The 25,805-nt window shown below is 44.2% G+C and overlaps 1 protein-coding gene across 3 annotated transcripts in view; it reads right to left on the minus strand.

Moving 5' to 3' along the window:
• The window catches only part of PIK3C3 (phosphatidylinositol 3-kinase catalytic subunit type 3), a 151,270-nt gene that overhangs the window by 17,310 nt on the left and 108,155 nt on the right, over window positions 1–25,805 (minus strand). For all 3 annotated transcript variants that reach the window (XM_063128298.1, XM_063128299.1, XM_063128297.1), the window contains one exon: window positions 940–1,065. In XM_063128298.1, the coding sequence (XP_062984368.1) occupies window positions 940–1,065 (126 nt within the window). The remainder of the gene's footprint in view (window positions 1–939; window positions 1,066–25,805) is intronic.

Consider the following 25,805-nt stretch of genomic DNA (forward strand, 5'->3'; position numbering starts at 1 on the left):
CAGGAATTTTCTGACTATTTAATGTGTTTTCATAGAATCACAGGATAGCAGAGTTGGAAGGGGCCTACAAGGCCATCGAGTCCAACCTCCTGCTCAATGCAGGAACCCACCCTAAAGCATCCCTGACAGATGGTTGTCCAGCTGCCTCCTGAAGGCCTCTAGTGTGGGAGAGCCCAAGACCTCCCTAGGTAACTGATTCCATTGTCGTACTGCTCTAACTGTCAGGAAGTTTTTCCTGATGTCCAGCTGGAATCTGGCTTCCTTTAACTTGGGCCCATTATTCCGTGTCCTGTACTCTGGGAGGATTGAGAAGAGATCCTGGCCCTCCTCTGTGTGACAACCTTTTAAGTATTTGAAGAGTGCTCTCATGTCTCCCCTCCCCTTTTAAGTATGACTGCTTCCTGGATGTTGGTGTGGATGTATTTGGTTAGGTCCAATTTCTGAAGGTTTTCAGTATAGATTTTTGGTGTCATGCCAGTGACTGATGATGATGTGGGAGGAGGGGGAATTTTGGCAATTTCAACAACAACAAAACTGAGAATCTCTGGCGACAAAGGTTTGGGAACCACTGTTTCTTTGTTAACTTTCCCACATTGCACGAGGCACGGGTGGAAAAGGTGGTGACAGACACATCCCTAGCTGACTTTAAAGGGGGCTTCAAGAAGCTTAGGGAGCCTAGCTGTCTACTGGCAGCTATGAGCCCTGATTACTGAATGGAACCTCAATTTCCAGGCAATGTTCCTTTGGATCCCACTTGTCGGGAAAGGAAAAAAAAAAAGGGAAAGACTGTCACTTTCATTGGCTGGTAGACATCCTAGAAGTTCCTGGCTTGCTGCTGATGGAGGATGAATGCTGCACACACACACACACACACACACACACACACACACACACAAGGATTTCTGGTCTGTTCCAACAAGGCTCTTCCGACATTCTTACCTGAGCAAACTTGTGGATTTGCTCGACCATAGCTGCAAAGAGAGCGTGGACACTTTCATCTATCAGGCTCTGCATGTAGTGCACAGCTTCTTCATCCGAAAGATCCAAGCGGAATTTGTCTTGCACCTGGGAAGGAAAAGAAGAGCTCAGGGTCATGTCGTTGTGGATACAGAAGACATGTACATGCACACCTCATCTTGACAAACAGCAGGCCAGATAAGTGTGTATATATGTGTGTGTGCACTGCAACTGCAAGCCTTTCTTTGCACTATGTTTTGCACTTTTTTATACATTACTGAGCTTGCTATGCAATTCATGAACAAATTTCCACCCCTTCCCGAAAATGTGTATATTTGAAAGATGTGCATTATAAAACTCCATTACTTTTTGGGGGGTGAGTGGGGGCGTGGGTGGGGAAATGCACAAACATGCCTTAATCATTGGGAGAAAAGCGCATACGTTTCAAAAACGTGCACAATTGATGCATACGTGAACTGCCCAGAGAGCTCTGGCTATTGGGCAGTATAGAAATGTAATTAATAATAAATAAATAAATAAATACGTTTGGGACAATGTTCACAAAAATACGCAACATTTTTCACGTGAAAAGGAAATAACAAATAAACAATGACCACAATCTGATATGGACACGAGTCAAACCAAGCCCTGAAATGGAATTCGGAGAATTCTAACAGACTCAAGTTTTGCTGATGCGCATTATACACTGCTGCATTATACACGTTAGATGCCACTGGTGATCTCATTGGCTCTTTTCATTTTATAAAGCCAAAGGTTACTTACTGAACAGATAATTTAGAAGTAAACATCTGTCCACATCTACCCCTGACAACATGTTTGATTAATGTTTGCATTGTTAACAGATGCTTCAAAATTCTGGATTATTATTTGGGGAGGAGAAGGAATGCAAACACGTATTATCTGGAACATTCCAGACACAGAACCAGAGGTCTTCACAGTCATTGCCCGGGTTCCTGGCTGGACATTGCGTCTTGTTAAAATCCCAGCTTGTTACCCCCAGGACCACAGGGAACAGAGGAGATCACGTGTCACGCAAGAGCTTCAGGGCTACTAAAATGGCCAGCTAAATTCCCAAGAGTCTACTCAGGACAGGGCAGGTCGTGTAAGCACCTGCCTGGATCGTGGTGTGGCTGGGAACGTGGAATGGTTGGAGCCTTAAGCTCCTATATACAGCGGTGGTCAAAATTGTGGACACTTTTTGAAATTTTTATGTTTCGTAACTTTGCACACTTATAGAAAATGTTCTTTCACGAAATTCAAATGTTTATATATCAACTGAAAGACCTGATTCAATTAATACAACAATCCTGCTTCTTTTCCTGGGTGTCCAATCAACTCTTTTCTTTGGTGCCATTGTTCTATTTATGATATACATATGTACACTTTTAATTTGAGAAATACTTCAAATTTTCACACAATCTTCAATTGTGCTTCAGTTATAGAACCAACAGCAAAACTGACTTCCCCCCAACTTGAAACATGATGTATCGCAGCTACTGCCACGTGATTGGTCCCCAGAACAAGGACTGTGATTGGCCGGCAGGGTTTGCAATTCCAATCCTCTTCTTCACTCAGCCACACCTGTGTTTGCTTTTAGACTAAAGTAAGCATAATGTTTTTTGTACTGCAGATATTTGCATTCTGGTTTTTGTATTGAATTCAGCATTAATTTCTCTTTCAATTGACATATAAACATTTGGATTTCGTGAAACAGAACATTTTCTATAAGCATGCAAAGTTGCAAAACATGAAAATTTCAAAAAAGTGTCCACAATTTTGGCCACCACTGTAAGCTCTCCACCTTGGCTGAATCATCACTCAAGGCCACAAAGAATGAATGGGAGCCTATTGCCATTCACGTGTTCTTTGGTTTCATTTCAGTCGGGGCTGACGAAGAAGGGGTTAACCCGAAACCTTTCCTTGGGCTTGATCAGGCAGAAAACGCACTGGGGCCGCTTAGCAATGAGAAGAAAATGCCTTTCGGAAAACCCCGAAGCAATTGGAGGAAGGGCGGTGGAAGCAGCATAACAGATGACAACAGGAGCCCCGTCAAAGCCATCTCTGTACGGCAGGCAGGAATTAGATTAACTGGGGGGGGGGGGGGGAATTACATTTCTCATCCCTGAATTAGTTAGCTGGAGAGGATGCTACACTCGTTGCGTTTCTTCTGTCGAGAGCCGGGCGGCTGAAAAGCTGAGCTGAAAAGCACCCCACCGTGCTTAAACGGTGCACAAGCTAATGCCCAGAGCCCTAAAACTTAAGGGAGAAAGACACGACGACTTCAAAACCATCCTTGTTCTGCCCTCAGGCAACGCTGTGACCGCATCACCGGGTGGGGTGGGGGGACGACTTTCAATACAGCCCCTTCTTCAAGGTTTCTGTCTCTGATGCTGAGCAAGCGGCTTGGCACTTATCGGCCAGCACGTCCTCACAAAGGGGGACGGGGGGGAAGGTCTCCTTTGCAGCAGGGGTCGGGTTTTTCAAGGGATCGCACAGCCGCCAGGACCGAAAGGCCACCTCATCCATGCCTCTGTGGCGGGGCAACGCCATTCATTCCCAGGCCCCCGACCGGGTGACCTACACAATCCAGGCCACTTTGTCAAAAGCCTCGACGCTGTGGCTTTGCGAAAGGAAAGGGCAAGGGAAACGCAGGAGGCAGGAGAAACAATCAAACAATCAAACAAACATTCAGCCAACTCAGCTCCAGAAGAGCTTTTCTCCTCCAGCAGGTTATCCTGAGCGGCCTTCCCCAACCGGGCACTTTTCAGATGTTTTGGACTACAGCTCCCATCGTCATGCTGGCTGGGGTTGATGGGAGTTGTAATCTGGAGGATACCGGGTTGGAGGAGGCTGATTTAGAGGAAGTCCCGGCTCCTGCCTCTGTTGAGGTCTAGGGTGGAGAACCTCTCTCCAGTCCATACCAGACCAAACCAGTTCAGACATATGAATCTGGGACAGGGGACCTCTAGCATGTGGGCCGGATAAGGCCTGCAGGGGTTCTTCATCTGACCAGCCGGCTGCTCCTATTTTGAATTTACAGCTTTGATTTTAGTATACTTGCGTACATTTATTTAATTTGTTTTATTGTGTTTTGAAATGGTAAGCTGCCCTGGGGATTTTATTGAAGGGAGGGGTATAAATCCTTAAAAGTACATAAAATTTGGGATGCCCTGCTTTGAGAGATATGTATGAATCCCTCCCTAAAGAATTTTTGAGGGCAGGAACAAACCTTTTCTTCGAATCACTGAATAGTAGAGTTGGAAGGGGTCTATAAGGCCATAAAGTCCAACCCCTTGCTTAATGCAGGAATCCACCTTAAAGCATCCCTAACAGATGGCTGTTGAGCTGCCTCTTTAAGGCCTCTAGTGTGGGAGAGCCCACCATCTCCTAAGTCATTGGTTCCATTGTCATACTGCTCTAACAGTCAGGAAGTTTTTCCTGACGTCCAGCCGAATCTGGCTTCCTGGGAGGATCGAGAAGAGATCCTGGCCCTCCTCTGTGTGACAACCTTTCAAGTACTTGAAGAGTGCTATCATGTCTCCCCCCAAACCTTCTCTTCTCATGTCTAAACAGGCCCAGTTCTTTCAGTCTCTCTTCATAGAGCTTTGTTTCCAGACCCTTGATCATCCTGGTTGCCCTCCTCTGAACACGTCTCCAGCTTGTCTACGTCCTTCTTGAATTGTGGAGCCCAGAACTGGACACAATACTCTAGATGAGGCCTAACCAGGGCCAAATAGAGAGGAACCAGTACCTCACGCGATTTGGAAGCTATACTTCTATTAATGCAGCCCAAAATAGCATTTGCCTTTCTTGCAGCCATATCACACTGTTGGCTCATATTCAGCTTGTGATCTACAACAATTCCAAGATGCTTCTCGTTTGTAGCATTGCTGAGTCAAGTGTCCCCGAACTTGTAACTGCATATTTGGTTTCTTTTTCCTAGGTGTATAACTTGGTATTTACCCCTATTATTATTTTATTTTGTTTTCAGCCCAGCACACCAGCTTATCAATAATTTCCCATTAATAGTTTCCCATTAATTTTGACGTTTGTTTCTGTCTTCCAACTTGCACCCAAAACCCCCCTAAACAAATTGCTGTGGCTGTTTTCTGTAGTGGTCAGTAATTGTTTCAAAACTGGCCATACGTTTTATTTTTATACACTGCTTTAGTTGTTTTCATGGAACACGGTTCAGGACATTTCAAAATAAAGAAATAAGACAGAATTCCCCACCAATGCTGCTAATGTGTTCACATCCTCCGTTCCTTCTGGTAAATGTGCCCAGAATAGATGATGCCATGGCAAGGTAACAAATTCTTTCTTTCTGGCAGTCCTTGTACGACCAAGATGAATGAACCCAGAGCTCCTCTTATAAAGGAACCCATAGGACAGAAAAGATCTCAGGGAAGAAGGGGCGGGGGAAGCAAAGCTAATTTTGTCCGGAGTCTTTAAGCATTTGTAAACCCATTTTAGCCGCAACAAAGAATATTGCAGCAAATGGACAATTCTCCTGCCTCACAGCTCTACACTTCACATATAGGCATTTTCACGTAATTTCCCCCCTCATTTCTATTAAAACCAGCCCTTGTTTGTATAGTCGTTAAAATTATTAATGCCTCCCTAGCAAACTGTATCTTAGAGGCAGAAGATGGGAAAGAAATTGAGATATAATTTCTCCATCGCTTCTACAGGGGCCATTACAATTATCTTTCCTACAGCATCTAATTAAATATGGATTTTAGACCATTCATAAGGCACAAAACCAAAGTGGAAGGGTGCGGATGGAGAATGCGGAGCAAGGATGGAAGTTATTGTTCCAATATTGGTCCAAGAACTAATAAATGAGAATTCAATGTCTCCTATTGGACCAAATTCTGTTTCTACGTGGGGGAGGGGAAATGCAAGCTTCCACTTCCTTCCAGAATTTCTGGTGGATGGGTCCAAAAAGTCTGGATATGAATGTAAGAAATAAATGACTAAATTAAGTGCACAATCCCCGGCATCTCCAGGTAGGGCTGACAGATTCCTTTCCAAAGCTTTGGAAATACCAAGTTAGATAGGCCAATAGTCTGGCTTGATATAAGACAGTTTCCCATTAATTATTGGATTCTGTCTGATATGGAAATCTACCTGTCACCAATGAGGGAATGCTAGCTTCAGATGGAAGTATGCAATTTGTCCATCTTACATGGTGCCTCCATTTACACGTTACAGAAGAAACATGGAAACCAGGCCAGGGAGAAAGAGCTCCTATGCCATTGTGGCACATGGATTAGGCCTTATATCAAAGACAAGAGGTAACCTGGCACCTTCCAGATGTCTTGGACTAAAATTCCCACAATCCCCGATTATTGAGGGACAAACAGACTATTGCCCTTATACAAATCTATGGTGTGTCCACACTTAGAATACCGTGTACAGTTCTGGTCACCATACCTAAAAAAGGGTATTACAGAGCTGGAAAAAGTGCAGAAAAGGGCAACTAAAATGATTAAGGGGCTGGAGCATCTCCATTATGAGGGAAGGTTACATCAGCTGGGATTGTTTAGCTTGGAGAAGAGGAGGCTGAGGGGAGACATGATAGAGGTGTACAAAATTAAGCATGGTATGGAGAATGTGGATAGGGAGACATTTCTCTCTCTCTCTCTCTCTCTCTCTGAAAATACTAGAACCCAATGGGGTCATCCCATGAAGCTGACTGGTGGGAGATCCAGGACAAATAAAAGGAAGCACTTCTTCACTCAGCGCATAGTTAAATTATGGAACTCACTACCACAAGATGTAGAGATGGCCACCCATTTGGATGGCTTTAAAAGGGGGTTGGATAAATTCCTGGAGGCGAAGGCTATCAATGGCTCCTAACACTGATGGCAATGTACAACCACCAGTAGCAGAGACAGTAAGCCTGTGTGCACCAGTTGCTGGGGAACATGGGTGGGAGGGTGGTGTTGCACCAGGTCCTGCTTGTTCATCCCTGGCCGATGGCTAGTTGGCCACTGTGCGGACAGATTTCTGGACTCGATGGACCCTTGGTCTGCTCCAGCATGGCAGTTATGTTCTTATTGGCCATGCTGGTTGGGCTCATGGAACCTGTAGTCCAAACATCTCAAGGGCACCTCATTGCCTGCCCTAGATTGCGAGCTCATTCGCGGAGACGTATACCATCTTGAAAAAGAAAGAAAGAAAGTGATTTTTCCAGGCTTTCTATGGACTTAGACAATGCAGTAACCATGCACGCAGTCCTTTAACTGATACGCATCAAAGCTCCCCAGGTTGCATTCCATCAGTGTCAGACTAAACGGCAGATTCCCTTCAGCGACTCGAAAGATCACAGATAAAGCTGCTTCCTTCTTGGCCAGAGACAGAATCCCAGCACTTCTTTACTCTTAGCACAAAATGAACCTTTGACCACGCCGTCTCCCACGTCCTTCTTCTCCAGACATAAACAGAGCGGCGATGGAATTATTGATACCACAACTCTTTTCGACTGCCATTAAAATGCCGGGAGTGTAAACAGAAATGAATGAGCTTAGGCAAAGCAAACTGTTTGAGGTTTGCTCTACAAGGGGGGAGGGAATGAAACCTTTATCTATCCAGCCAATCCATGGGATATTTTAATTGTGAATGATGTATTATTATTATTGTTGTTGTTGTTTGTTTGTTTATTTTTTTATTTTTTTTAATTTTTTTATTACGTTTCTATACCGCCCAATAGCCGGAGCTCTCTGGGCGGTTCACAAAATTTAAAAACATTCAAAGTATGTAGTTGTTGTTGTGTCTTTCTGGCTCATAACAGGCATTGCCAAGTCATGTTGTCTTTTACAGAGTCAGGAATTTCCTGACAATTGAGCATGTTTTAATTATGACTGCTTTGTGGATGGTGGTGTGGAGGTATTTTGGTAGGCCCAGTTTCTGAAAATTTTCTGTACAGTTTTTTGTTGCGATGCCAGTGACTGATGTGACTAATGGAATAATAGTGACCTTTTCCCGTTGCCATAGTTCTCTGACTTCCACGGCCAGTGGTGTATATTTTTCTCTCTTTCCTCTTCCTTTTCAACAACATTTTTGTCATTCAGTATTGTTATGTCGATGAGGTATGTATTAGGGCTGTGCATGGACCCCCCAATCCGGATCGTGCCCGATCCTCTTCGCGCCACTCCGCCTATCTCCCGCTCTGCGGACTGAGATCCGGCTTCGCTGCCATCGCCACATGGACGGCAGCAGCAGCGGCGGCGCAACATAAGCCACCCCCCTGCCCCCTTACCTGTGTCTGTCGTCACGGGCTTCAATTGAAGCCCTGGTTGAAGCCGGAAGAGGCCTCGGCTTTCACTTTCAGCTTCAAACGGGGCCTCAATTGAAGCCCGAAACGGACGGAGGTAAGCATCCCTCCTCCCTTACCTGGCGCCGCCACCGCATGGATGGTGGCACCAGATGAGTCCCCTCCCCAGTTACCTGCAGGCGGAGCTCCAGATTGAGGCAATCCTCTTCGCCTCGATCCGCAGCCTCCCCCCCGACTCTCTTCACCTCCGCCTTTTCCGGAGGCGAATCAGGCCGCCTCGCTCCTGCTTCTCTGAACCGAACAGAAGCGGAGCTGCAGGCAGTATTTGTTCTTAAATATTGTACAGTAGGTAATGCAAGCTCCCAAGCACTCGGCCCTCCAGATGCTTTTTGACTACAACTGCAATCAAGAACAGCCAGCGTGGTAGGGGATAATAGGAATTGTAGTCCAAACACCTGGCAAGGGCTGCACGAAAATTTTGGTTTTGCTTGCAAAACATATGAGGAAGCCTCATTCGAATCCCCAAATGTGAGCACGTGTCAGCCAAAAAAATATTCGAAAATTGTCAAATATGTGCTCCCGTTTGTCTCATTTCTAACTCCCAGTAGACTGAATCAGCCCTGCTGCAGTCTATGGAGGAAATTGTGCAAATTTCATGAGATCTGCGCAAATCTTCAAGTTTTCGATTTGCGCAAATAAAGCAGCTTGCGCAAATGCAACTGGGAATTGGGCACAAGGCGAGCTAGACAATTTGGACAATTCTAGCGGTGTGGAACATTGCTCGCATTCACATCCCTACTCCTGGAGGGCAACAGGTTGGGAAAGCTGCCTTACGCTGAGCCAGATCATGAGTCCATCTAGCCCAGTATTGTCAACACTGACTGGCAGCAGCGGCTCTCTGGCATTTCAGGAAGGACTTTTTCTTACTCTGTCCAGTGATGCTGGGGAAATACTCTGGACATGTGCAGTTTTGCATTTGAAGCTCACTTAAATTGTATCACCATGCCGGCTAGGGGAATACAATGAAATTCACTTCCGCTGCCCTGATACTAAGCACATCAGTTTGGAAACATGCACCATTTTGCTGCAGAAAAAAGCAACATATTTTTTAAAATAAATTAATAAATAAATGATTGATTGATAATCACAGAATCATAGAAAAGTAGAGTTGGAAGGGGCCTATAAGGTCATCGAGTCCAGCCCCCTGCTCAATGCAGGAATCCACCCTAAAGCATCCCTGACAGATCTGTAACCATGTAAAGCAACCCACCCTGAGTAGTAAAATAATTGATGCTGTGGCTAGCGGAACCAACCCCTGTAGGATCCCAGAATTCCCATGCTGAACCAGATGCCCGCATCACCTGCTGTGGGCATCTGGTAAGCCTATGCATCGTACAGAGAATGTGCATAGGGAGACGTTTTTCTCCCTCACTCAAAATACTAGAACCCGGGGTCATCCCATGAAACTGATTGGTGGGAGATCCAGGACAAATAAGCGCATAGCTAAATTATGGAACTCACTACCACAAGATGTAGTGATGGCCACCCATTTGGATGGTTTTAGAAAGGGAGTGGATAAATTCCCAGAGGAGAAGGCTATCCATGGCTACTAGCCCTGATGGTTGTGTGCTATCTCCAGTATTCAAGGCAATAAGCCTGTGTGCACCAGTTGCTGGGGAACATGGGTGGGAGGGTGCTGTTGCACCATGTCCTGCTTGTTCATCCCTGGCCGATGGCTGGTTGGCCATTGTGTGAACAGATTGCTGGACTAGATGGACCCTAGGTCTGATCTAGCATAACTCCTATGTTCTTACAACATCTTACAACTCACTGCACACTGAAACATGCTGGACTATCATCTCCTACCCTGTCTTTCAGCTCAGGCATTGGCTCTGGGACCTTCCTACATGCAAAATGAGTGCTCGACCTTTGAGCTATGACCCCTTCCCCTTGCACCGAGCAGCAGCAGGGCCAAGGAAAGCAATGGAAGAGATTAGCTATAGCAGCGCTACATGAGTTTCCATACGTCATCTAACCAACCGAGGGCAAGGAACTCTTGTCTTCCAGCTTCAGGCATAAGATTGCCCATAAGGCAATAACCTGTCCCAGAGGAATAATGGACTGAGCTAGAATACATGTTCAGGCTCAGTCTTTCCAAGCCAATTTATTTATTTTATTTATTTATTACATTTTTATACCCCCCAATAGCCGAAGCTCTCTGGGCTGTTTACAAGCTCTCTGGGTGGTTCACTCTCTGGGTGGGACCTCGATACTTGAGAGAGCGCCTCTCCTTATATATGCCTGCCCGAGACCTTAGATCTGTTGGAGGAGCCCTTCTCCGCATCCCACCAATGCAACATATATGTTATGACGGGACAAGGGAGAGGGCTTTCTCTGTGGTGGCACCCCGACTGCGGAATGCCCTCCCCTTGGAGGCCCGATTGGCGCCAGCATTGATTGCATTTCGACGCCAAGTAAAAACATGGCTTTTTAACAAAGCCTTTGCTGGTTAAACTCACTGGCACATTGTTTTAACTCCATCTATTGCTTTTAAATTATATATTGTTTTAACTTGGATTATGGTTTAATTTGTTTTTAACTGTGTATATTTATTGTTTTATACTGTATGTTTTTATCTGTACGCCGCCCTGAGATCTTAGTGATATAGGGCAGGATATAAATATTCAAAATAAATAAATAAATAAATAAATATCCCACCTTTTTTCCTCCAAGGAACCCAAGCCGCGTACCTAATCCTCTTCCCCTCCATGTTATCATCACAACAACAACCCAGCAAGGTAGTATGGGCTGAGAGTCTGTGACTGGCCCAAAGTCACCCAGTGGGTTTCCATGGCTGACTGGGGAACTAGATCCCGGATCTCCCGACTCCCAGTCCAACACCTTAGCCACTACACCACACTGGCTCAACACAGGGTTGTTGATTTCAGTAGGGTCACGCTCCTGACTCTCTCCCAACAGAGGTCATCCATCAGGGTGACCAAAGGTGTTTCAGTGCCAAACCCTGGCCTAAACATGGGTTGAAATAGGTCTAGATAATTTATTTCACCCAACAGCACCTGAAATTGGACCACCACCACCCTCTCGAGCACCTTGGCCCAAAAGGGGATATTTGCAAATGGGTGATAGCTGTTACAATGTTCTAGGTCCGGTGAAGCTTTCTTAAGGAGTAATCTCACAACTGCCTGCTTCAAGGTGTCTGAGACCACTCCTTCTCTCAACGAGGCATTAATAACCTCCTGGACAGTTCCAAGTCAGTTTCCTATTTATTTATTTATTACATTTATTTGTTTATTCGTTCAGTCGCTTCCGAGTCTTCGTGACTTCATGGACCAGCCCACGCCAGAGCTTTCTGTCGGCCGACACCACCCCTAGCACACCCAAAGACAAGTCTGTCACCTCCAGAATATCATCCATCCATCTTGCCCTTGGTCGGCCCCTCTTCCTTTTGCCTTTTTTCCTCCAAGGAACCCAAGGCGGCATACATAACCCTCCACCCTCCATGTTATCATCACAACAACAACCCTGTGAGGTAGGTTGGGCTGAGAGTCTGCGACTGGCCCAAAGTCACCCAGTGGGTTTCCATGGCCGAGTGGGGACTAGAACCCGGATCTCCCGACTCCCAGTCCAACACCGGATAACAACGGATAACAATACTTGCATCAGCTGTTCCGGCCAATTTGGCATTGATATTTAATGACCACATATTGTGGATTCCGAGTCACATACAAACAACAACAACAACAACAACACAAGAGTGTTCACTCCAAATCCACAATGTGTCCGGCAAGCCTCTTGTGTGAAACATTTCTTCCCTCGTCCAACACCCACCTGCCTCGATGTTCCATTCATAAGACTAATGGTAAGTCAATCATTCTGAAAGTTACCTGTTGCTGCAGCAATCTACCTCCAGCAAGGTTAATAGGCACTGCCGAGCCTTGCTATGATGAATGAGCTGCTTAACAGAAATTCCATCACGTTACTCATTTGTAATGCCAGCAAAGAAACATTTCAGAAGCCGGCAGCCCGCCCCATCCCTTCCATCCTGCAATCCCCCATATAAATTGGTGCTCCTCTCCCTGAGATCAATATCATGACATGATGGTGTTTTGCCTGACGGTCCAGTACCAGTATAACCCCCATCTAGAAGGTCAGCTTCTTCTAGAAGGTCAGATGAAGGCCTGACCCCCACCTTGGGATCTAGTCCAGCATGCTGTTCACACAATGGCCAACCAGCTGCCCATGGGAAACCCCCAAGCAGAACACGAGTACAACAACACCCTCCTACCGATGTTCCCCAGCAACTGGTGTATGTAGGCTTACTGCCTCTGATACCGGAGGTAGCATATAGCCATCAGGATTAGTAGCCATAGATAGCCTTCTCCTCCAGGACAGCCTGCTGTCTGCCACAGGGGTTGGCAGGTTTCAGGCTCCCAGACCATGGAACGGCCTTCCGGGAGAGATTCGTCAACTTAATAGTCTTGCCCAGTTTGAGAAAGCCATAAAGATGGATCTCTTCCAGCAGGGCTACCCAGATATTTTTTTAACATCTCCTATTGTTATTTTAATATTGTATTAGTTTTATATGTTTTTAACCAGTTTTATGTATTTTATGGTGATTCTGTATTTAATGTTGTTCCCCACCTCGATCCAGAGGGAGAGGCGGGTAAGAAATAAATATTCTATTCTATTCTATTCTATTCTATTCTATTCTATTCTATTCTATTCTATTCTACAAGATCTACTGTTTTTCTAGACTGCTGAGATGCAGCAACCAAAGCCCGGTGCAAAAAAGTACCCTTAAGCCCTGTTCAGGTATTTGCAGAAACACACGAAGAAAAGAAAAAGAAATGGAGGGGGCCACACCCCTATATGGCTTGGATCCAGGCTATTAGAAATTCTCCCTTATGAGCCTGCCCGTGCTTTGAGATCTTCTGGAGAAGCCCTTCTTTCAGTCCCACCTGACCCTCAAGTGGCAGAGATAGTTCTCAGAGTACCCACAAGTTTGTTTTGAGTATCGAAACTGAATGGAACTCAACAGCCCTTCAGTACAAAACCCCACTCCTGGTTGCCCCAAATGTCCTTCATTTCAACACTACAGTTTAGGGTAGGGGAACAGCCACGTTGTTACTATTCGTAAACAACTGGGAGTCAGAAATTCCTGCCAATCTACTGCCAAAATCCAGAAATCTACCATTGGATTCCATTCTATCTTCTGTCCACCTTGGTCTACGATTCCACACACTGTGTATTTTGGGGTAATGGGGAAGTACTAGAAATAGTGATAGGTATTATTATTATTATTATTTATTTATTTATTTATATAGCACCATCTATGTACATGGTGCTGTACAGAGTAAAACAGTAAATAGCAAGACCCTGCCGCATAGGCTTACATTCTAATAAAATCATAATAAAGCGATAAGGAGGGGAAGAGAATGCAAACAGGCACTGGGTAGGGTAAACAGGCACAGGGTAGGGTAAAACTAGGCACAGGGTAGGGTAAGTGTGTGTGTGTGTGTGAGAGAGAGAGAGAGAGAGACAGAGAGAGAGAGAGAGGGAGGAAGGGGTCGGGAGACAGACAGATGGAAATAATAATAATTTAGGGGAAATTGAGAAAAGCTTCAAACAAACTGAAGCTTTGGGCACACCATCTGCAACATTTGGACATTCCCAAACCTTTTTAAAAAAAGGTGCAAGGGAGAAGAGTTAAATTTTCAGATGGGTATTCGTACATGCGAAACATTTTGCAAATGCTACGCACCAATATATCCCATGAGAAGAAGCACACTTCTTTTGTGGAACGCTTGCACCTTGCCATTGCCTCCCTCTAGAAGATGGAGACTATCTTTTTTTTTTTTTTTTTTGAATATTTTTATTATTGAAACAACAAACACAAATCAAAATCACTTAATACAAGATATTATCATACCTTACTATCATATATTCAATATTAACCTATTAAACATAATATAATAAACATAACAGTGCTCCCCCCACCTCGGGATCTCATTCTTGTTTCCAAAAACTCATAGTTTCATCTGTTGGTGGAACCCCCCTTCCTTTAGAAAATACAAACTCCAGGAACTTTTTCCATATACTCTCAAAATCATTCGTTTTTACTATGCCTCTTTGCATTTTTATATTACATGTCAATTTATCGTTTATAGCAATGTCCCACACTTCTTTATACCATTCTTCAATACAATAATCTCCTGTAATTTTCCAATTCCTAGTTACTATCAACCTCGCAGCTGTCAGTAGGTTCGTTATCAATTCTTTCATTTCTTTATTACATTTAGGATCATCATGCAGTGAGAGTAATGCAATCCTTGGTGTAACTTCTACTTTAAATCCCACAATCTGTTCAATCTCATAAAACACCATCTTCCATAACTTTTGCACATATATACAATCCCACCACATATGTAAATACGTTCCCTTTTCTCCACAACCCCTCCAACAATCTGCTGAAAGCTGTTTATTAATCTTATTTAATCTAACCGGAGTTAAGTACCACCTCCATACAAGTTTATAGTAATTCTCCTTTATTCTTACTGACATATTTCTCAACACTCTCTGTCTCCATAGTCCATCCCACCTCTGTTGTCCTATTTGTATCTTCAAATCAGTCTCCCAAACCATTTTCCCAGCACTATCCAGCCCTCCTTTCTCAACTAATATATTATATATTTGACTCACTAACCCCTTTATCCCTATGTTTTGTCCCTTATCTATTTCTTTTTGTTCAATTAATTCCTCAAATTTCGTCCTCTCTTTACATTCTCCATTTTCTCTTACCCAATTTTTAGTCCATTGTTCTAATTGAAAATAATTTAACCACGTTAATTCCAAATCTCTCAAAACTTCTTCCAGCCTCTCTCTTGTATTCATCCCCCTTAACCACTCTAAGATGGAGACTATCAATAGCTCAAACTGGGATCAGTTTGACAGACCCTGCTGGGTTATGGAAGAAAATAAACAGAGGGCCCTGGCGACATCCATGCTCCTGCAAATTTCACAACTTTTATAAAAATGATGCTGCAGCAGCCCCTGCTGTAGGACCAGGGATGTTTAGATACAAGAGTTTAGGTAGCCAGAACACTCGCTGAGTTTCTTTTGTCTGGTGATGAATCATTGGTCCCAAATGCTTTCTCATTTAAAGGTCATGTTTGCTATGAAAGACACATGCTGAACGATGAGGCAGCTCAGCTCAGCTCAGTGGGAGAGAGAGTTTTCTTTTTTAAAAAGGGCCAAAACTACTTGCACCCAGGTATTATATGGAGACCACTGCTCACCAACAGACTAAAACATTTAAAAGATTAACAGGTTCCGTGTTGCAAGAGGGAAGGAGAAAAAACACGAACCAAATACAGAAAAGAGAAGTGTGAACGTTTACAGACCCCTCCAAAGCATGCATTGGCTGGGAAATTATTATTATTATTATTATTATTATTATTATTATTATTATTATTATTATTATTATTATTATCATCATCATCTGTTCTCTCTGTGAGTATCACAACAGCAGTCCAGGGCCCTGCCCTCAATGACCAGCCCATATCATAAGCAGGTGCCAGAACACAGAAGCAGAATTAAGACAGAGTAATTTCAAAATATATGTAGAGCTAAACACTTTGGCTTCCGCCATCATCAGCAGCTGCAATGTGAAATGGATACTAAGAGTGGCAGTTGGGAATGCTGGGAAATAAATAAAAAAATCAGATCAAAGAACATTCGGATCTGTTTTTTAGATCCGGAGCTAAGAACAAGATTTCGTAACCAGAAATCTGTGATTATTACCAAAAAAACTAGAGTACCTTTTTGCAAGACATTTTAATTCACCTGAATTTAGTCTCTCAGATTTAAAATCACTTCCAATTGAACAAGCAAAGGATACTGACATGTTTGACAGATAGGAAAATGTCTGGATCTATAGACTCAGAACTCGTAGCCTCTTTGGCCTTAATCTGGAGGGCCATCCAGAAGTTTTATACCACTTGTACACCAGTGGTTTCACCTCTCCTTAGGGATGACCATTTCCCAGCATTCCAAACTGCCAGTCATGGTACCCATTTAACATTGCAGAAGGCAGAAGCCAAAACATTTAGCTTTAACCGATTTTGAAATCACACTGTTATGAGTTTATCTATCTATCTGGTTAGGCCTCATCTTGAGTATTGCATCCAGTTCTGGGCACAACACTCCAAGAAGGATGCAGACAAGCTGGAGCATGTTCAGAGGAGGGTAACGAGGATGATCAGGGGTCTGGAAACAAAGCCCTATGAGGAGAGACTGAAAAAACTGGGCATGTTTAGCGTGGAGAAGAGAAGATGGAGGGGAGACATGATAGCACTCTTCAAATACTTAAAAGGTTGTCACACAGAGGAGGGACAGGATCTCTTCTCGATCCTCCCAGAATGCAGGACACGGAATAACGGGCTCAAGTTAAAGGAAGCCAGATTCCAGATGGACATCAGGAAAAACTTCCTGACTGTTAGAGCAGTACGACAATGGAACCAGTTACCTAGGGAGGTTGTGGGCTCTCCCACACTAGAGGCCTTGAAGAGGCAGCTGGACAACCATCTCTCAGGTATGCTTTAGGGTGGATTCCTGCACTAAGCTGGGGGTTGGACTCGATGGCCTTGTAGGCCCCTTCCCACTCTACTATTCTATGATTCTATGATCTTTCTTATATATTTTAACTTAAGTCTGACTGCTTCCATACTGGATGCAGGGCCTTCTTTTTGCTTTGCTGGTGTGCCGCTTTATACCGAGTGACCTCTCTCTCCCCCCCTCTCTCCTTCCTCCTCCTCTCTATATTAAACTTCCTCCATGGTAAGACAGGACATCCTGCTTCTAAAGAGCTTCCCAGATGATTCCAGAGACTAACCACTACTTTGGACATCTATGAAGTCCTCTGTTCTTGCCAACTCCGTCAGGAATTGACTTAGCAGAGATTAAGCAGCAACACAGCAGCTTCAGCGTTTGATTCTCCTGCTCGGTCTCTGTGTTACCAACCCAACAAAGGATGAAAATTAGCCTTGGAGTTCCCCTTTGGAGCATTTGGTCTCTCTCAGCTGATCTGGCGATTCAGAACGAAATGCCTGATCAGTATTATAGAATAGACCGTCTTCCTCCTATAAATTGGGATTTGGAGTTGGGGTTGGACTTTTTAGCTTTTCACCAACTTCTGCCCATCCCGGCAACGTGGCCCTCAAGAGCTTCTCCAAAATAGAACCTGGCTGGTGGATTCCACCATCCCTGCTATAAGGTCTGTTTGGGTAAAATTCAACATGTGAAGGCTCATTTCATCCAGTCGATATCCCAGATAAAATCTTGTAAATCAACCCTGCATGATTAGCCCATTCGTGTTGGATGTTATTTATTGATTATTTAAATAAATAAATGAAAGGGGAACCCACCCACTCTTTCTATCCCTCTTCTCAGCCAAAAGGCTGACAGGGACACTTACTCCAAAGGATAATGGAGGACGGGTAAGGGATCCATGGAAGAAAGATATGTTTTTGATTCCTAGTATGTATCCAGGTTGGATCTGTGGACAGGTATTCTCTGACATTGGCCTCTATTCTAGGGCTGTGCACAGCCTCCACCCCCACCTTCCCTCTGCAGCCAACTGAACTTCTGAATCACTCCCAATTTGTCTCAGGGCACCTCAGAAACCCCCTGGTCCACTTTGGATCCAGTTCGGAATCCGAAAGTAGGTCAGTGGCTGCGGTTCACCAGGCACCTGAGAAAGCCTGGTGCAAGGACAACTGGGAATTCATAGGATTCCCCTCCCGCTCACCCCTGCCCACCTGACCGTTCTGTTTCAGCTGGCAAGCCATTCATCCTAAGGAAGATGGCCTATTCCAGAAACGGCCTTTTCCAGATGCCATAGTTTTCAATAGTAGATCTACAGGAGTCCAGAGCTGCCATCTTCCTTAAAGATGGTGGCTCTCCTGGAGGACGGGTGGCTTGTTCGCATGAAAACAGGGACCAGGTAAGAAATATGGGGCAGGTGGGCAAGGGGCAGAGGCTCACCATCAAATCACGGCGGCCCGAAGCACTTCAGCCACTTCCGGCCAAGGCGGTCCAATCCGGTCCCAACTCGGATTCCCGGTTCAGGACCGAGGCGATGCACACCCCTAACTCTATTCCCATTTTACAGATGTGTCTCAGAGGGTCCTTGTAAGGACAAAAACAGTAAAGATGATCAAATCACTATGCCATTTTAACGTGATATAACTAAACACATTACAGCAGCAGGCAAGTTTAGGTGTAGTTGTTTTCCACAAACCTCTAGGATAAAAGCCTTCACTTGGTTCTCGCTCTTGATTGTAACAATAATGGGGAAAGGAGAGCTGTAATTTATTCACGATCTTTACTCTGTTGGTGTTTAAAGCTTTAATGGTAAGACAATTTCAAATGTCTGAAGCACAAAAAAAAAAAAATCCTTCCCCCTTTTGTCATTCTCCAGCCTTTTGTCTGTTTAAATAACACACCCACTGATATTTAAGAGTGATGTAGGGGGGTGGGGTCTGTCTACCAAAATATTTCTTGATGCTGGATCACTATAGCAACTGTATTCTTCATTAAAAGCAGTCAAAGCGCACCCAGAGCAAACCTTCACAGGCAACAAAAAAACTCCCTGCCGTTTTCTCTCCACATGCCTCTTCCTCATCTTTGTATCATTTCTTTTTTTTAAGAAATAAAGGTAATTGATGTGTGTGTGTCCGTCCGTCCCTGTGCTTGTAAAGGAATATGGTCAGACCCATCAATGGCTATTAAACATCACTTATTTAATTTCTACTCTGCCTTTCTACTGTGAAAAATGGTACTTCAGGTTAAACTGAACCTCCATGGCCAGAGGCACTGTACCTCTGCTTACCAGATGTTAGAGACAAGCAATGAGAGGGGTGTGTGTTGCTTTCATAACCTGATTATAGCCTTCATGGAGCATCTGCCTGACCACTGCTGGAAACAGGTAGCTGGGCCACATGGACACTTGGTCTAATCCAGCAGAGTACTCCCATTTTTCTAAGCTGTTAAAACCAGCGATGCCGCCGAATTCCGTAATTACTTGGCTTGTCGGTTGAAACTCATCTGTCTGTAATGTTCACTTTTGCAGCAAGCCTGGATCGGTGTATTGTGAATTCACTATTATGTTTATTGCAAACTTTGGAGCATGTGAAGTAAAGTCATAAAACAGTTTCCCTTCCCCAGATTTTCAGTCATCCTACCCATACGTGTGTGTAGTATTTATAGTTTCATATATCTGAAGAACTTCCTACAGCCAGCATACGAAGAATAACCTTTATTTCAAGTGAGTCACGATACATACAAAAACTGCCTCTCCCATGTCAGGTGAATGCATTTATACAAATCACTAGAACACTCACTCAAGTCAATTAACCCAATCAGCACACAATCATTACATCTTCCCATTTTTCAATTTTTTCAATTTTCGTACCCAAATCTTAGAGGTTTTCTCACAATTCTTCCTCTAGATGTGATTACTGGTTTCTCCTCTAGCTCCATCTTTTTTTCTTCATTCTATGCATGCTTCATTAGGGCGTGCACCCATGGGGTTTTATTTATGAGTTATTTATTTTTAAAGGCAAACATTGATTGAATATTCAGTCATAAAGGACATTTTTTATTCATTTATATAGTTAAATACTGTAGAGACTGATGTCCTATTCTGGGTTCACCTTGCCTGACCACGGGAGGGCTGTTGCAGTCGTGGGGGAATGATTTGGTGCTCCTCAAACCCCAGCATTGGTGGGGCTTTATGGTGACGCTGGCTGGAGGAAGGTCTTACAAGGTGATAGTAGTCTTCGGCGGCCCTGCTCCTGGCCTCTTTGAAATGTGGCTCCCAGCAGACACATTATTGCTTGAGACCATAGGGTGTGCCTGGGCACACCCAGCACACCCCTTATACAAACCTATGGTCCTACCACCTAGACCCTTTGAATCATAGAATCATAGAATAGCAGATTTGGAACGGGCCTACAAGGCCATCAATGAAGGAATCCACCCTAAAGCATCCCTGACAGATGGTTGTCCAGCTGCCTCTTGAAGGTCTCTAGGGTGGGAGAGCCCACAACCTCTGTAGGTAACTGATTCCATTGTCGTACTGCTCTAACAGTCAGGAAGTTTTTCCTGACATCCAGCTGGAATCTGGCTTCCTGTAACTTGAGCCCATTATTCCGTGTCCTGCACTCTGGGAGGTCGAGAAGAGATCATGGCCCTCCTCTGTGTGACAAGCTTTTAAGTATTTGAAGAGTGTTATCATGTCTCCCCTCAATCTTCTCTACTCCAGGCTAAACATGCCCAGTTCTTTCAGTCTCTCTTCATAGGGCTTTGTTTCCACGCCCCTGATCATCCTAGTTGCCCTCCTCTGAACACGCTCCAACTTGTCTACGTCCTTCTTGAATTTTGGAGCCCATAACTGGACGCAATACTCTAGATGAGGCCTAACCAGGGCCGAATAGAGAGGAACCAGTACCTCATGTGATTTGGAAGCTATATTTCTATTAATGCAGCCCAAAATAACATTTGCCTTTCTTGCAGCCATATCGCACTGTTGGCTCATATTCAGCTTGCGATCTACAACAATTCCAAGATCCTTCTCGTTTGTAGTATTGCTGAGCCAAGTGTCCCCCATCTTGTAACTGTGCATTTGGTTTCTATTTCCTAAATGTAGAACTTGGCATTTATCCCTATTAAATTTCATTCTGTTGTTTTCAGCCCAGCACTCCAGCCTATCAAGATCACTTTGAAGTTTGTTTCTTCCAAGGTCTTACAAGGCGATAGTAGTCTTTGGGGGCCTGCTCCTGGCCTTTTTGAAATGTGGCTCCCAGCACACACATTATTGCTTGAGACCTTAGGGTGTGCCTGGGCACACCCAGCATACCCCTTATGCAAACCTATAGTCCTACCACCTAGACCCTTTGAAAAATTAGTTGAGGCAGTCTCTGTAGCTGCTGCAGCCGCCATAGTTCTGGGTCTGTGCAAAGGAGGAGGACTCTTCAAGTCCACCATCATACCTGCAATTGGTGACGATGATTAAACATCACATGGCATCCTCAGGAAGGAAGGCCATGTGAAAACTACGAATCAGAAAGGGGCATAATATGGTGACACCGTAGGAAACCGCACCATGTAGCATGACAAACTACAGCACCCAAGATGCACCTTGATATTGCGCATGCACAAAAACTTGTATAAACAGAACAATATTTTGTATTAAAGGAGAACACATGTCTGAGCTCACATAGGCAAATTTGTTACTTTCCAAGTTCTCTCTGTCTTACCACATACAATCCAATTGGGCCTCCGGTACAGCCCAATCATGTTGGACTATGGCCAAGGTCTGCATGCTTTCAAATTTCTGAGCCGTTACTCGCAAGGTTGCCAGCAACACTGGGCAATGTTATACTTAGCAATCATTTGTGTGTTCGCTACACTTACGTTCCATTATGTTTGTACAGCCCCCCCCAATGGTGCTTGCAAAATTTAAGAAACACACAAAGCCTGGAGAAACATTCTCCCCACATTTAGCAGCATGACAGAGACAAAGCTTGAAAGCAAACTCACAGACCAGCCCCCGAGATTTCAAATCCCTGAACCAGGGTGTTAGGGAGTATCAATACTAAAAGAGTTGGTGGAGTCTCTGGTTGTGTATTCGACTTACGAGACCCAGACCTTGACCTTCCTTATTCCAGCCCAATTCTTTCCTAAAAACCATTCCAAACACTTGTATCCTAATTGTCTCAATTTATGCTTGCCATTGTGTGTGTGTGTCTTGAGCGTTGGCTATTAGGAAATTCACTTCCTTTCATCCCACCCCTTCTAGCATTTCATTGAGTTTCAGTGTTATTTGTAGTTGTGTGAGAGTATAAAGTACTAGGATGGTATCTCTCTGTCTCTGTGTTTTCTGTGATGAATTTTGTGTGACTGCCCTCCTCTCTCACACACACACAGTGGGTGTCACAGTGTGCACCAAGTACTAAATTAGCATACAGTTTCACATATGTTCAAAAAAAATGACAGCCAACCCCTCCATCGAGGTTGAAATAGGAGCAAGGCAACATTAGAGTTGCCTCCAAAAAAGTTCCTGAGAACAGTAGAGGCAATGATGACAACATCAGTTTTCTCTCCACTCTTCAAATCAAACTTACAAAATGTGGCTAGCACAAAACCCCAAATCTATTTTTCTGAAAAGTGGCAGATTTCATCTCCTAGGCCATAGCTAGACCTAAGGTTTATCCCTGAATCGTCCAGGGGTCAAACCTGTTCATCTAGGTGACACATGGGGGATCCAGTGCTCAGGCAGGGGCGAACCCTGGATGATCCCAGGATAAACCTTAGGTCTAGCTGTGGCCTTAGAAGAGGCTAAGAACATAAGAAAGGCCATGGTCAATGAGCAAGTAGGAAGCCAGATTCTGGTTGAACATCAGGAAAAAAAAACTTCCTGACTGTGAGATCAGTACGACAATGGAACCAATGATGTAGGGAGGTTGTGGGCTCTCCCACACTAGAGGACTTCAAGAGGCAGCTGGACAGCCATCTGTTAGGTATGCTTTAAGGTGGATTCCTGCATTGAGCAAAGGGTTATACTCAATGGCCTTACAGACTCCTTCCAACTCTACTATTCTATGATTCTTAGAGTGTATGTGCTATGTAAACTGGGTGTTGTGCCTGTGTAAGGCAGACAAGGACAAGATGACAAAGGGTTTAGATCAGAGATGGAGGAACAGTCCTGTAGACTTATGGGAGGCGGGAAGGAGAGAGTGAGTGAGTTAAGGATTCAGTAAAGGTCTGTGATGGTTGTGACAGGACAGTTTGAGTGGGTGATATAGGGTCTTTGACAGGAGAGATCATATAATCGATGGAATCGTTAAGAGTTATTTGTTTATTATTCAACAACAGATAATTTTAATAACATGTTTTTCCTATAGAATCCTACGTCTCCCGCTCATGGCTGTGTAAGGGGGGAGGTAATAAAGCCTGAAGCCCATGTGTCCTCACAGAGAGAGGATTGAATAAGGGAGGGGCCTAAGCCTGAAAGGTCATGGTGGCAGCAAAACCAAGTATGTCAGGGAGAGGCCCTGTTCAGAAGACACCTTAAACCATGGCTTTAACCACGGTGAATAAAGCAAAAAGCCTTAATCACCATGGTTAAAGCCATGGTTTAAGGTGTCTTCTGAACAGGGCCTGGCTTTCAGGCTTAACCACCATGGTTAAAGCCATGATTTAAGGTGTCTTCTGAATTAGGTGGTTCCAACTGGGGGTGAGAAAGGCCTTAGAAGAGGGGAATTCTCACTAGGACAAGGGCAGGAATCCCACCACCACACCACATCCACACTCTTTCATTTTTATTTTTATTCCTTTTAGATATATATTTTTGAATTGCTGCCCCTTCACCTCCACCATTTCTTCCAGTTAGGCCATTTCAATTGATTTTGAAAGTTAATGTTTCTTTTTCCCTCAGATCACCACCAACCTGCACTCCACCACACTGAATTCTCTAGTTAATTCTTAATTTTAAAGTGTGCTACTCTCTGCCTCCTGTCAGCAGAAGACGTATGGAGTCCTCTGACTGCAGATGTCAGATCCTCTTCTAGGGAATGATCTGAGAACCACTCATATCAAGGTTCTATGGCTTCTGACTGTGGTTCCTAGAATAGACTCCCGAAAGTGGGGAAAGTCTTTGGAAGTGAAAGAAGCTTTTCACAGTGGTGGCTGGTGGTCTTGGGGTGGGTGGACATACAACAGAGCTGTGTGCATCACACATCGCCTGCAGGCTGTGCATCCTCGCTTTAAGGCCATCAGGGACCAGATTAGGGCTTTCAAAGCCTTAACCAGCATGTTGAATTGAGCTCAGAAACAAAGTTGAATCTAAGGAAGGCATGCTCCTGGTGGTTCCACATAGACCCATCCTCTGATTGGAGTCCACCAGGGGAAGAGCCTTCAGTGTGGTGGCCCCTTTCCTATGGAATTCCCTGCCTCTGGAGGTCAGGCAGGCGCCAACTTTGTAAAAGAGCACCTTTTATCAGCTTAGGCTGATATACCAACTGCGCCCTTATCTGGACAGAGATAGACTAGCTACAGTTATCCATGCTCTGATAACCTCTCGTTTGGATAACTGCAATGCGTTATACGTGGGGCTGCCTTTGAAAACCGTCCAGAAACTTCATCTGGTACAAAACAGGGCAGCCCATTTACTAACAGGGACTGGCCGACGAGACCACATCACGCCAGTCCTTTTCCAGCTTCATTGGCTGCCAGTCCAGGTCCGGGCCCGACTCAAAGTGCTGGTATTAACATTTAAAGCCCTAAACGGCTTGGGGCCAGGTTATCTGAAGGAACGCCTCCTCCCGTATGTACCTGCCCAGACCCTAAGGTCATCCTCAGGGGTCCTTCTCCGTGAGCCCCTGCCAAAGGAAGTGAGGCAGGTGGCAACCAGGAAGAGGGCCTTCTCTGCTGTGGCATCCCGGCTGTGGAATGAGCTCCCTAAGGAGGTTCGCTTGGCACCTACGTTATTTGCTTTTAGACGCCAGGTGAAGACCTTTTTATTATCCCAGCATTTTAACAGTCTATCAATAAATTTTAACTTGGTGTTTTAAATTTGTAATTTTGCATTGCTGCTGTTTTTATCTGGTTGAGCTTTTACATTGTATTTTATATTATGGTTTTATACTGTTGTTTTATACTTTGAATGTTTTTAATTTTTGTGAACTGCCCAGAGAGCTCCGGCTATTGGGCGGTATTAGAAAGGTAATAAATAAATAAATAATTCCTTTAGTTGCCTCCTGAATACATCATTATTCCAGGAAGCCTTTTCTTAATGACCAGCCACAGTTCACTGTACATTATGCTTCTTTTAAAATCTATTTTGAAGTGTTTTATTCTGCTTTTATTTTATTTTATCTTGTACACCGCTCCGAAATTTTCAATGAGGAGCAGTATATAAATATTGTAAATAAATAAATAAGGAAGATGCCAGAATATCAGAGTAGCTGCTCAAAACTCCAGCAAACTACAATAGCTTCAGCTTCTGAACTCTTAAAAAACACACATTTAGAATCCTTCAGAATCACAAGACACATTTAAAAGAAAAATGAATTTGAGTGATTAGGTACTTTCCTCTCCATCGCCTCCTCCCTCCAGTAAGGCTTTTAGGGGCTACTTGAATCCTAGGAGAAAATTGACTTAGAGCTACCATCTGCATAAAGCAAATAGTCATGTTTGCCTCGTTGCCAGGCAAACATAACATACTTTACAAGTCTTTACCCTCAAGCCTTCTTTCCATGAAAGTGATATTATGGCTGAAAATGGGCTATTGACTTCATTCAGGCACTGGCAGGTAATTTAATTTTACAGGTCAAGGCAAAATGGATCCTTATCTTGTTTGAGTTTCTCGAAATATATATGGATTTCTTGGTTAAAGCCTTGAGGTGGGTGGGGTGGGTGGGTTGGAGGAGACGGAATGGAAGGGGAGGGAATCAATCATGACACCGAA

Source organism: Elgaria multicarinata, chromosome 6, assembly GCF_023053635.1.
Source record: "Elgaria multicarinata webbii isolate HBS135686 ecotype San Diego chromosome 6, rElgMul1.1.pri, whole genome shotgun sequence".
Lineage (NCBI taxonomy): Eukaryota > Metazoa > Chordata > Lepidosauria > Squamata > Anguidae > Elgaria > Elgaria multicarinata.